The sequence below is a fragment of the Mytilus edulis genome, chromosome 9, assembly GCF_963676685.1.
Source record: "Mytilus edulis chromosome 9, xbMytEdul2.2, whole genome shotgun sequence".
Lineage (NCBI taxonomy): Eukaryota > Metazoa > Mollusca > Bivalvia > Mytilida > Mytilidae > Mytilus > Mytilus edulis.
The window spans coordinates 13,533,253-13,546,067 of record NC_092352.1 but is presented as its reverse complement, the minus strand read 5'-3'; the positions used below and the strand labels follow the sequence as shown (position 1 = coordinate 13,546,067).

At 32.0% G+C, this 12,815-nt stretch overlaps 2 protein-coding genes across 7 annotated transcripts in view; one reads left to right on the top strand and one right to left on the bottom strand.

Moving 5' to 3' along the window:
• Positions 1–1,244: 1,244 nt before the first annotated feature.
• LOC139489533 (large ribosomal subunit protein uL1-like) lies at positions 1,245–10,935 on the bottom strand. Of its 3 annotated transcripts, none has more exons than XM_071276041.1 (9): positions 10,905–10,935; positions 7,298–7,553; positions 6,777–6,972; positions 5,882–5,971; positions 5,165–5,236; positions 4,693–4,813; positions 3,980–4,092; positions 3,285–3,369; positions 1,245–1,834 (listed from the first exon to the last, which is right to left on the bottom strand). In XM_071276041.1, exons 1-9 carry the CDS (start codon positions 10,918–10,920, stop codon positions 1,674–1,676), a joined length of 1,110 nt encoding a protein of 369 aa, XP_071132142.1. In that variant the 5' UTR covers positions 10,921–10,935; the 3' UTR covers positions 1,245–1,673. The 3 variants fall into 3 exon arrangements, with proteins under 3 accessions (XP_071132142.1, XP_071132141.1, XP_071132143.1); XM_071276040.1 differs by lacking the exon at positions 10,905–10,935 and adding an exon at positions 10,541–10,574; XM_071276042.1 differs by lacking the exon at positions 10,905–10,935 and adding an exon at positions 10,404–10,569.
• Positions 10,729–12,815, top strand: part of LOC139489532 (CCR4-NOT transcription complex subunit 6-like) — an 82,669-nt gene continuing 80,582 nt past the window's right edge. For 3 of the 4 annotated variants that reach the window (XM_071276037.1, XM_071276038.1, XM_071276036.1), the window contains exon 1: positions 10,733–10,844. The gene's annotated coding sequence lies outside the window, so the exon portion shown is untranslated. Of the gene's footprint in view, positions 10,845–12,815 lie in introns of all 4 variants that reach the window. The other variant, XM_071276039.1, reaches the window with a different exon arrangement.

Below are 12,815 nucleotides of genomic sequence, written 5' to 3'. Positions count from 1 at the left end.
GACACATCTCATTTCCATGGAGAATATTGAAACTTTATGTTATCTTAGTTTACATGTATTAGTTTGTGATTAGATCAGTTTAAGATGAACTGCTTATGTTAAGTCAATGATATTTGGTATGCAAATTTATTGGCATTTGCAAGTATTTTTTCCATGGAGATTATATAGCCCCACCCCCTCTTTATGGTTCATTGCTTTTGAAACTTTTACATAGTTTACAAGTTGATGTTTGTATTTAGATTTGGGAACGACTTATAATAAGTTAATGGTATTTGGTATGCAGTTATATTCAGCATTGGCACATTTCATTTACATGGACATTGTTTAGCCATATAACTCTTTCATGGTTCATTGACTTTGAATATTTGCATAACTTGTGTAAGATGTTAGAGTATTGCTATTTGGATTTCAATATTTGCATAATCAAAATTACTAAAAGGCGAGACATATCTCTATGATAACAGTTTATTATAATTCATAAACTGCTTTAAAAAAAGTTGTACATTTTTGTCATGTGAATTTCTCACATATGAGTAATAGGATAACTATATTTGGTATATGAATTTCTTGCAACGTCAACATCTTCTTCAGACAGGATTCACCTGACCTTGATCTCATTTTATGGATCAGTGATCAAGGTTAAAGATATGTGACTAGGTTGGATTCTTGAATACTATAGGCAGTAGGTCAACTATATTTGGTTTATGGAATGATTGTAAGGGGTACGTATATGTCAGTCTGGTAGGTTTCATCTGATCTTTACCACATTTTCATGGTTTATTGGTTAATGTTCAGTTTTGTGTTTTGGTTTGTTTTGTCGATTACTTTAAGCAATAGGTCGACTACCTGGTATATATTTGGTGTATAAATAGTTGTAATGTGTTCATTTCTGTCTTACAGGATTTATTTGACCTTGAGAGATTTCAGTGTACCCTCTTCAACTAAATCATTACAAAGGCAAAGCATCTGTTTCATTAAATAGGTGATATATGTAATTGTACTAGTTCATTCACATCTTTGGTCATTGATCTGGTTAGTATAGCCATACCAATTAAAATATACAATCAAATATTTCTTATTCAAAAGCAATAGTCTAGAAATTATGACTAAAGTATAACAAACAGAAAATTATTTTTGGATTCAAATTACTTTCCAATTTGATCAAACATGAATAATTTTTTTTACCTAGAGACCCATGTTTAAACATGTAAATTCATCTATATATAACAATCAATAAAAAAACATTCAAGTTATCTTTTAATAGCAAGCATATCAACACCATTCATCAACAAACATTCATAAAACTGAAATTTAAATCTCCATTACAATCATTATCAACTATAACTAAAATTGTCATATACACTCAAAAAGATCTCGCAGTTGGTTTCTTATTTCAGAACTGAATATTTAAAAAACCATATATGTGTGACAGACTTTTGACAGTAAATTGAAAAATACATATTCATTTTCTATGTGTAAGGAAATAGTTGAACATTTCTATTATTGAACTAAAGTATTTTCTTTTGAATTTCTAAATACCCTATATGTAAATCAAAAATTCTAAGTTTAAAAATTTACGGAACATTTCAATCACTCGATCCATATCACAGTAATATTGTCATAATCTATAAAGATTTTCTCCAAGTTTATTTATACACAATCTCTCATAATTTTCATAATGCCGTCTGCATAACTTTCTCATCATCTACTGGTAGGGGGTCTATAGGTGATTCCTTCTTTATTTTCTTTTTCACTATTGAATATTCATCAAGGTTTAGAATAAAACGTTCAGGTGAAGGTGGTGCTACTATGGTCATGTATGAGATGAATTTACCTGTGGAGAAAAAATAAATAATAAATATTCATAATCTTGCAAAAAGCTAGAAATTTTGACAGACTGTATACTGTAAAAGCAGAAATTTTCGTGGAGGATTAAGTTTCGTTTATTTTGTGGAAAGAATATATCCATGAAATTAAAACCTCCACTAAAATTTAGCCTACATATAATATCACTTTCATTTACTGGAAATCACGAAAATGAAATCTTATATAGAGAAACAAGAGTGCACACACTGAAATGTCTCGCCTTCTTAACTAATTGATATTATGTTGATAGTCCTAAATATAAAGCTTTATTACAACTGTCACATAAACCTAACATAAACCAAGAAAACCAAACACTGACCTATTAACCATGAAAATGAGGTCAAGGTCAGATAAACCCTGCCAGACAGGCATGTACAGCTAACAATTCTTCCATAAAACAAACATAGTTGACCTATTGCTTATAGTTTAAGAAAAACAGACCAAAACACAAAATCTTAACACTAAGCAATGAACCGTGAAAATGAGGTCATGGTCAAATAAAACCTGCACGACTGACATATAGATTATAAAATATTTCCATTCACCAAATATAGTTGACCTATTGCATATAGTATTAGAAAAAAAGACCAAAACTCAAAAACTTAAATTTGACCACTGACCCATGAAAATGACACCTGCCAGCTAGACATGTACACCTTACAATCATTCCATACACCAAATATAGTAGACCTATTGCATACAGTATAAAAAAACCCAGACCAAAACACAAAAACTTAACTATAACCACTGAACAATGAAAATGAGGTCAAGGTCAGATGACACCTGCCAGTTGGACATGTACACCTTACAGTGCTTCCATACACTGAATATACTAGACCTATTGCTTATAGTATCTGAGATATGGACTTGACCACCAAAACTTAACCTTGTTCACTGATCCATGAAATGAGGTTGAGGTCAAGTGAAAACTGTCTGATGGGCATGAGGACCCTGCAAGGTATGTGCATACCAAATATAGTTATCCTATTACTTATAATAAGAGAGAATTTAACACTACAAAAAATTTGAACTTTTTTTTCAAGTAGTCACTGAACCATGAAAATGAGGTCAAGGACATTGGACATGTGACTGACAGAAACTTCGTAACATGAGGCATCCATATACAAAGTATGAAGCATCCAGGTCTTCCACCTTCTAAAATATAAAGCTTAAAAGAAGTTAGCTAACATCGCCGCCACTGCCGGATCACTATCCCGATGTCGAGCTTTCTGCGACAAACGTCGCAGGCTCGACAAAAACCACAAAATTTGAACCCCGCAAAAATTAATGTTTCTACAGTATGTCATCTGGATAAATGCTCATTATGTACACTCTATTATATTACACCATGCAAGATAAGAAGCAACTAGAGATTTGTGTATTTCACTTCAAAAAGTTTTAAAATAAATAATAAATACCTGAAGCACCTGATGGTTTCCTCTTATTTATATCATCAACCAGAAAAAGGAAATTTTCTGTCAACTGCTCATTTGTCATAGCCAACTGAAAAAAAAAAATTACATTATTTCTGAAACTTCTAGTATGCATGTTATGTATAGAACTATAACAATTTAAAAATTTGACACAACCATAGTGCTTTCATAGATTTACCTTCATAAACAATCATTGAATGCCAATACTGTATAAATACTTGAGGTATTGTTTGACAAAAATTGACCTTAAAAGATCTACAGATTTCTTTGTTTGATGGAGTTTGGACCTTAATTTCTAAACAATACTACTGTAAATAACACATGCCTTTATGTGAATAATTTTGAATTAAAAAAATGTCCTCTGATAAAATGTTTTGATTTGATATTGATTATCTATTTTAATAAAGTGTCAGCATGCGACAAGAAACAATAAAATTGAATGAAATGCGATGTCGAGTAACTATCCTTTAGACCATAACAGGTATAACTGAAACAATTTCATGACAGTGCAACCAACCCTGATTTGGACAAACCCCTGTGAAAGTGAAGACTATTAAACTTGAGATTCAGATTTAAAAATTAAGTCAAAGCCTCATAACCTGAAATAACCACCCTTAAACACATCCTGGATATGGTCCTGTTACTCCTGTACCATATTTACAGATTACACTATTGTTTACCTGACCAAATGGAACTTGTACTTTTGCCAGAGATTGTGAAGTCTTGACCGTTTCATAGGTAAGTCCATGTAAATATAACTTGACCATCTGTTCTATATCTTTACTTATTGTGCCTAAAATACAATTAAACAACTGGTAAAACAAATTTATCTACATAACTAAAGATATATTGTGGTATAATCAAAACTATTATTTGACAGTACTTTGGGGTCATCATTATTCAACGAATTATAAATTTTCTATAGACTTGTATACATACTTTTGCATAACCATGAAATTAAATATCCACAAAAATAATATTTTTCCTTTATTTTTGGCCATTTGTAACTGTTAAAATATTGCCTTCATCATCATAAATTGTCTTGTTTAGAATTTAAAACAGCTGCAGGGCTTTTTAATCTGACTATGTGGTATGGGTTTTGCTCATTGTTAAAGGTCATACACTGACCTATAGTTGTTAACTTCTATATCATATGGTAGCTTGTATAGATTTGTCTACCACAAATCTCCTTTTATCCATGCTATTCAATCTTTAGCATAGCAGAAAGTAAAAACACAAAAAATTAATTGTTATAAGTATTCAGTGGTTCTATAAGATACTGTTTGATTATTTTGGACCCTTCAAATTTTAAAACCTTTATAGGGACTTGTTTGAAAACAGGGCCCAAAATAAAAAAATCTAAATGCACAATATTGATGTGTGTATACAGTACCTCTGCTGATTGATGGAGCAGCATTCCCAAACGAGCCTTGTAATTGATTCCATTCCTTTTCATACCCTGGCACAGACAATAGATAGTCAAAGTCAGATCTTTTTATGGTACCTCGTAGTAGCTGAAGCAGAATACAAATTAAATGCAGAATGATATTTTTTCTTTACAAATTTCATGTTACCACAAAAGTAATTCAAGAACCAATATAGGGGTTGTGGATATTAAAAAGATTTCATACATATTTTTTATTTAAATATTTTCAATTATGCTAGCAATGACAAGTGAAAACAAATTCATGAAATAACCTCTTGCATCAGCTTTCTGTTTATAATGTTAAAAGCTAGCAGCACATTTTATGAAACGAATCAAAATTTGGAAAATGAGTGAAGTCCTCTACATTTAACATGTATACAGAGTCAAATAAAAAGAAATTTAAAAGATGAAAACTTTTATTATAAACTATATAACTTACCATTTTCACTATATCATCTCCCCCAGCTTGATAAGCTCCAAGTTTCAGAGCAAGATTTATGTGGTCTTTTTCCTGAAATAAAAAGTTTGTTTGTATATTATTGAGAAGATAAAGAACCAGTTTTAGTTTTATCAGAAACCTCATTTTCAGTAAGACACTTTTGTGCAATAACAGTAATATAACCATTTTGGACTTCTACTCTTCTAGATCTAATTATGTTTTCTTCTATAAATTAGCCAGTGAAATGTCAATGACAGGGTTTGTTGGTCACAAGTTTGATTTCAAAATTAGGATTTTCCAGAAACTATTTAATTATTTGAACTGTTTTTTTCAGCATTTTCATATTTTTATTTACCTAAATACTAACTTTTAAAAAAAATCTTAAATATAGTATTTTTCTTTTCTATCAGATAAAACTGTGACAGACAACAATCACACCCCTGCTGGTAGCCTAGGTTTACCCTTGTAATTGTCTTTTTTTTCTGTCTGTGTGTCCATCTGTATGTTTGTCTGTAGGTCACAAGAAAGGTTTCAGTTCTCTTAACTTTAGTTTGCCTCAACCAAATATTATGAAAGGTATACACAATGTTTATTAACACTAAACACAGATCAAATTTGAATTTAGGTAGAATCCCTTTCACTGTTTTCTAATTATGTCCCTTTATAAATGGGAAAAATCTGAATACTTCTTATAAAATTAATGATATAAAATCTTACATTACAAACAACAATAATCTTCTTCTTTACGCCTATGTCAAACAGGTGTGGTGGCACTAGAGTAGATTTAAAAGGGGATATAAACTTGGTCTGAAAAGAAATAAAATTGAGATGTAGTGGTACAACACAATCATTAATGTTTGTAGAAAATTCAAAACTATTTTAAATGGTAGTGCATAAAAAATCCTTTAAATATTGTAAAAACACAAATACTAGTAATCTGTAATGACATTACAACACAACAAAACACAAACTTGTTCGGATATTTCTTTACATCTAAATTAAAACCAATTCATAACAAACTACTGAACTTTTTCATGGTGACAGAAAAAAGTTAGCATACATTATCTTACAGAACCATTGAATACTGTGTTCTTACTTTTTGCTATGTTACAGATAGCATGGCCATGGATAAAAGGAGATTTGCAGTAGACAACTCTTCACAAGATACCAAATGATATAGAAGTAAACAACTATATAATAGGTCACCTTATGGCCTTTATCAATGAGCAAAACCCATACCACATACATGTAATCAGCTATAAAATGCCCTGAGTCTGTTTTAAATTCCAGGTAAGGTAAAAATTATAATAGTCACAAATGGCTAAAAATTTCTGAGAAATAAATGACCGACTGACACAGGTGGAGGTAAAAAACATATTTGCTTCGTAAAACAAGTTACTAAAAAGGAGTTCACAGAAAACTTCAATATATTGTTAGGTATTATAATTGCATTACATACATGTGTATATAAAAAATCTTAATGCCAAGAAAAAAGCAAGCATGTACATTTCAGCATACACATGGACTACATTCATTTGAAATTAATCATGCCAATTTAAAATTGGGTATGGAAATGGGGAATATGTATTTTGATATAATATGCAATATTTACCTTTTTACTTGTTCTGAGACTAATTTCCATATCAGCATAGATTCTGGAATCCAGCTGGTTAAACATAGCAGGTTGTGCATATTCCTTATGTCTTTTGATTATCTCCGCTAATGGATATTCAGGTACTGGATAGTGTGTACTTATCCAAACATCATCTAATGGCTTGTCACCATAATAATTTTGTACTATAGTTGGTCTGAAAAAGAAAATTTTCTTTATACTGGAGCTGCAATACTTAAAATTAGCAACTTAAAAAATACAAATGGGTAATAATACTAAGTTTGTTCTTTGGAAAGCAAAAGTAATAAACAGTCAGTTAATTAAGTTTGTTCTTTGGAAAGCAAAAAAATAAAACAGTCAGTTAATTGATTTTGAAGCTTGCAAGCATATAAAGTGCTTACCAGTATGATTGTCATATTTTCCACCCAAATCTTAAATTTATTAATTTACTGTGACAAAGAGAAATTAACGTATCATATTCATGATATTATGAAACCCACTCAATAAACTTTAAAACCTACTGTTTCTTCTTTTTTACTTTTCCTTTACTTGCAACAGTGGTAGTAGATCCTTGAATGTTTGGAACCAGGCTAATCTCTGGAAACAGAACTTTTTGAGATCCTGAACGATCCCCTGTCTTTGAACCAGAGTCATCTGTTTTCATTTTCAGTTTCTGTTTATTACCCTTGAACCTTTTCTGGATAACCATCAGCGGGAAGACTCCTCTTCTTTCCATGCATTTTGCAACAACCATTAATGTATTCATTTTTGATGAAACTATAAAAAAAATATGCAAAACTTTTACCCAAACGCCAATCAAATACAATGTAACCATGTTGAGAATCTTAAGATGTACCTGTAATAGTTCAACTTAATTTTTTACCTTCGTATGCTTGATTTTATATTCTTTTATACATATGTATAAGATTCATCTTTGAAAATAATGGTTGAAACATAGATACATTTAAACTAGAGGCTCTAAAGAGCCTGTGTCACTCACCTTGGTGTTTGTGCATATTAAACAAAGGACACAGATGGATTCATGACAAAATTGTGTTTTGGTGATGGTGATGTGTTTGAAGTTCTTACTTTACTGAACGTTCTTGCTACTTACAATTATTTCTATCTACAATGAACTTGGCCCATTAGAAACAGAGGAAAATATTTTGTAAAAATTTACAAAAATTTAACAAATTAACGAAAATTGTTAAAAATTGACTATAAAGGGCAATAACTCCTTAAGGGATCAACTGACCATTTTGGTCATGTTGACTTATTTTTAGGTCTTACTTTGCTGAACTTTATTGATGTTTACAGTTTATCTCTATCTATAATAGTATTGTAGATAATAACCAAAAACGGCAAAATTTCTTTAAAAATTACCAATTGGGGAGCAGCAACCCAACAACCAGATGCCCAATTCATCTGACAATTTCAGGGCAGGTAGATATTGACTTGATCAACAATTTAACCCCTTGTCATATTTTCTCTTAATGCTTTGGTTTCAGGGTTATAAGCCATAACCTACATTTTACCCCCCTGTTTTAAATGTATTTTTAGCCATGGCAGCCATCTTGATTGGTTGGCTGGGTCACCTCACACATTTTTAAAACTAGATACCCTAACAATGATTGTGGCTAAGTTTGGTTAAATTTGACCCAGTAGTTTCAGAGAAGATATTTTGTAAAAGATAACAAAAAGTTACGAAAAATTGGTAAAAAATGACTATAAAGGGCAATATCTCCTTAAGGGGTCAACTGACCATTTTGGTCATGTTGACTTATTTGTCGATCTTACTTTGCTGAACATTATAGCTGTTTACAGTTTATCTCTATCTATAATAGTATTCAAGATAATAACCAAAAATGGCACAATTTCCTTAAAATTACCAATTCAGGGGCAGCAACCCAACAACTATTACCCAGTTGTCTGATTCGTCTAAAAATTTCAGGGCAGATAGATCTTGACCTGATCAACATTTTAACCCCATGTCAGATTTGCTCTAAATGCTTTGGTTTCAGAGTGATAAGCCAAAATCTACATTTTACCACTACATGTATGTTTTTTTTTAGCTGTGGCGGCCATCTTGGTTGGTTGGCTGGTTCACAGGACACAGTTTTTTAACTAGATACCCTAGTAATGATTGTGGCCAAGTTTGGTTAAATTTGGCCCAGTAGTTTCAGAGGAGAAATTTTTTGTAAAAGTTAACGACGACGGACGAGTGATGGGAAAAGTTCACTTGGCCCTTTGGGCCAGATGAGCTAAAAAAATAATTCATACAGACTTCATCTTCTTTCACAGGTAAGGGAGCTACCATTTGATTCTTATGGGGGGGGGGGGGGCTAGGATGAAAAATTTTGTACTGCATTTTTTTTAGTTGTATCTCTGTCCTGCCTTTTTATTTTTCACTCTATTCGGTCCTGCCTTCTTCTTTTTTTTAGTTTATCCTGACTTTTTTTTACCTAAATTGTCATCCTGACTTTTTTTTTGCAAGTGTCTCATCCTGCCTTTTTTTTTCTTCTCAAAATTCCTGTCCTGCCTATTTTTTTCAAATCCTAGCCCCCCCCCCCCCCCCCCCCCCCCAGAAAAATCAAATGGTAGCTCCCTAATGGTATTGGGATCGTTCGCCCTGATTACATGTTCGCCCTAGGTTCGTTCGCACTGAGTTTGTTCGCCCTGATAGTTCATTCGCCCTGGGTTCGTTCGCCCTATATTCATTTATGATATGTATATGTTACATTAATGAACGATATATAAATATATATATATTGAAATTTATTGAAATTTATATATATCTATTAAAAGTTAAATACAGAATATTTGCCAAATTTATATTAATTAAATAAAATTCTTGGCTGCATTGTTACTCTTTTATTTTATAATTACTTAAATTTCCTAGTAATGTAATACAATACGGATACAAACTTAGTCCTCAATCATAGGCGGATCCAGGGGGACCCAGGAAAAATTGCATGACTGGAGAGGGCCCCCTCTTAGGTCAGTCAGCGCCCCCCCCCCCCCCCCTTTTATGAAAAGTTCTGGATCCGCCACTGCCAATACCTTGAAGTCACAATATCTTGTAGTCCTGAAATGTACAGAAACTTATAACCTAGTAGCAGCTAGCTATAAACAACATGATACATCAGGGCCGTAACTAGGGTTCGAATTCAGGGAAGGCAGGGGTTTGTGTTGTTTATGATATAAATTCAAGTTCTTCTTGTACATATTGTCAATATTTCATTTTATTACTTTAAAAAAAAATGGTGCAGAAAATTCCCTGCCTCATAGGTTAGTTACGGCCCTGTACATCGTTAATATTCGGCCAAATTGTAGACCGACTTCAACACATTCAATTATATACACACAACGCAACACTATACTAAAAAATAAAATCAGGGCGAACGGCCTCGGGGCGAACAGGTATTAGGACGAACAGAAACAAGGGCGAACCAGAATCAGGGCGGACGGACCCGGATTCCTCCCTAATGCCTGCCACATATTATGAAGTAGGAAAACATAGGATCTGAACACTAGTTTTGGTATTTTATTTGTTTCTGAGACTAAAAATGTAGTAGTCTCAGCTTGTTTGAATAAAAAGGTGGCTGTATTTCTCCACATAGGTGTCACCTTTATGACAAACTAGTTTTTAGCAAATAGATGGAAGATTCTTGAAAAAGTTTATCAAACTTAAATCAAGGATTTGTGTAGCATAAAGAATGAAAGTTTGCTGAAAGGTAAATAGGTCAAAATTATTTTTGTCTTACTTATGGACGCAGCCATGTTGACGCTGCACAGTAAATATTTACTTCTTTTAAAAGAAAAATGTAATAAAAAAAATATTTTTAATTGTTTTTCAATTATTTCACTAATAACAATATTAACAAAAATGGTAAATATCTTAAAATTCAAAAGTTTTATATTTTTTTTAATTCATTAACCAATCAGAAAAGACGTAACAAATGTAGTTTGGATAAATCGGAAGCCATCTTGCTTGGATTTTCGAGAAAATTTGTCAGCTGTGAAACAGAAAACCAATTTTCCCTTTAGTTCTGGAATGTTTCAATGAAGGTGTGACAATTATAGACTGTCAATACTCTTTTCTAATGTTAAGATTCATACTCTTCATACATAAAACTCTAAACATTGCTGTAATAACATGATATTTCACTAGATATTCAGTTCACAGTTGAGTGTCATCCTATCATCTGTCTTCAAATATTTAATCAAGACAAGATCTTAAACTCACTTAATTCCAAATTCTTATTTTCTGTCTTCTCATTATGTAGAAAAGGGGATATTTTGAAAGGGGAAGATGTTCTTATCAATTATATTATCTTTCTTAATTCAAACACATTTTAACTGCTAAATCTTTTTAAAAGAAAAAGTTTTTTTCATATCAAAGAATGATTCAAAAGAAATTGTAATTGTGCTTATGTAACAGTGATTTGATACACCTTATCACTATTTGTCTGCCATAACTGGACATCACACAGGTTCAGGTAAAATTTTGACGTCATAATACAAAATATCTGCCACAATGGAAAGGTGATTGTTGTTTGACGCGGTACCTCGAATGACCAAATAACACTGTTATTATCCGAATAACACTTGTAATGACCGGGAATGGCCATGGAAAATTAATTGTTGGTTTCCCCTGACATGGGAAAATTTTTAAGACCCGGCAGGCTTTTTTTTTTTTTTTTTTGTAACCATGCCTAATTTTATATCTATATGTTTTGTTTTTACAGCGGAACTTTAATCTTGCATATTTCCAACACTTTTTGTTGTTTTTTCCAGAAAAATTAAATGACCGGGTCGGGTTAGGGGAAACCATGAATTATTTTTCCATGGCCCCACCAACATAAATTCACTAAAGTTTTTAATACAGGTCCAGTGTAAAATATCCACCACTTGTGACAAGATTTTAAAGAGTTTTTTGAAGGGGAAATATATAAAAAAATTGTAAGGGTTCCGCGGAACCTAGTTATAGTGTTGCCTACTTTTGCTGTTAATCGCAGGCTCAACAAAAATGAGGAAAAAATTAATAGAAATATTCCTCTCGATACACTCTCTTGATTGTAAGAAGCTTCTGTCCAAGTGTGGTAAAAATCCAGGATATTTTATGAATCTAAGGCCAAAATAAATAAATAGTGTGTTTCCAGTTTCCTGACCCTACCTCCGTTTCTGACCCCGACCCTAAACATTTTATTGACAAAAATATAAAAATGGTTTGTGCATAAACCCAAAAGAAAGAGCCAAGAACCAAAAATAACAAGAATGTGTCCATAGTACATGGATGCCCCACTTGCATTATCATTTTCTATGTTCAGTAGACCGTGAAATTGGGGTAAAAACTAATTTGGCAATTAAATTAGAAAGATCATATCTAAACACAAAAACAAATTGACAGAAAAAGGTTAACAGAGAACAAATAAAACAAAGACAGTATTGTAGTCATTTGTTTTCAACAAAAACTTTTAATTTAGGGATTTATGTAGGTTTGGCAATCACCTAGTAAGTAGCATGTAGTTTTGACCAGGAAATTCACTCCTTTCTGACCATTTTTCTCGAGCTTGTATTTTCCTCTGGTCGCTGGATCTCGCTTATAAGTCGGTACCCCTCTCTGGATTCTGAATTTTACTCCCAAACTTCCGACTTACATGTATAAGCAAGTATCTACGGTATTCTATATTTCAAAGAAGCATGCAGGCACATCAAATGATTTCATTAGGAATTTTTTTCTATCGTTATTAATAGAAAAAAATAAAAAGTTTTCATAAGATAAAATGTATTACCTACCTACCCTACCTATATTATTTATGGTGAAATAGGAAACACACTATTTATTTATTTTGGCCTAATAAATGTTTTAAAAATGTTGAAAATGAAACGCTGACTGACTGATTTAACTGGAATAGATTATTATGATAGTCAATTATGAGGTTTAAAATTTACAGATTAGTGACCCATCTGATGGCGATAAGTGGATTACTTGTCATCACAACTTTTAACACCTTTTGTAAACATTAATTAGCCAAG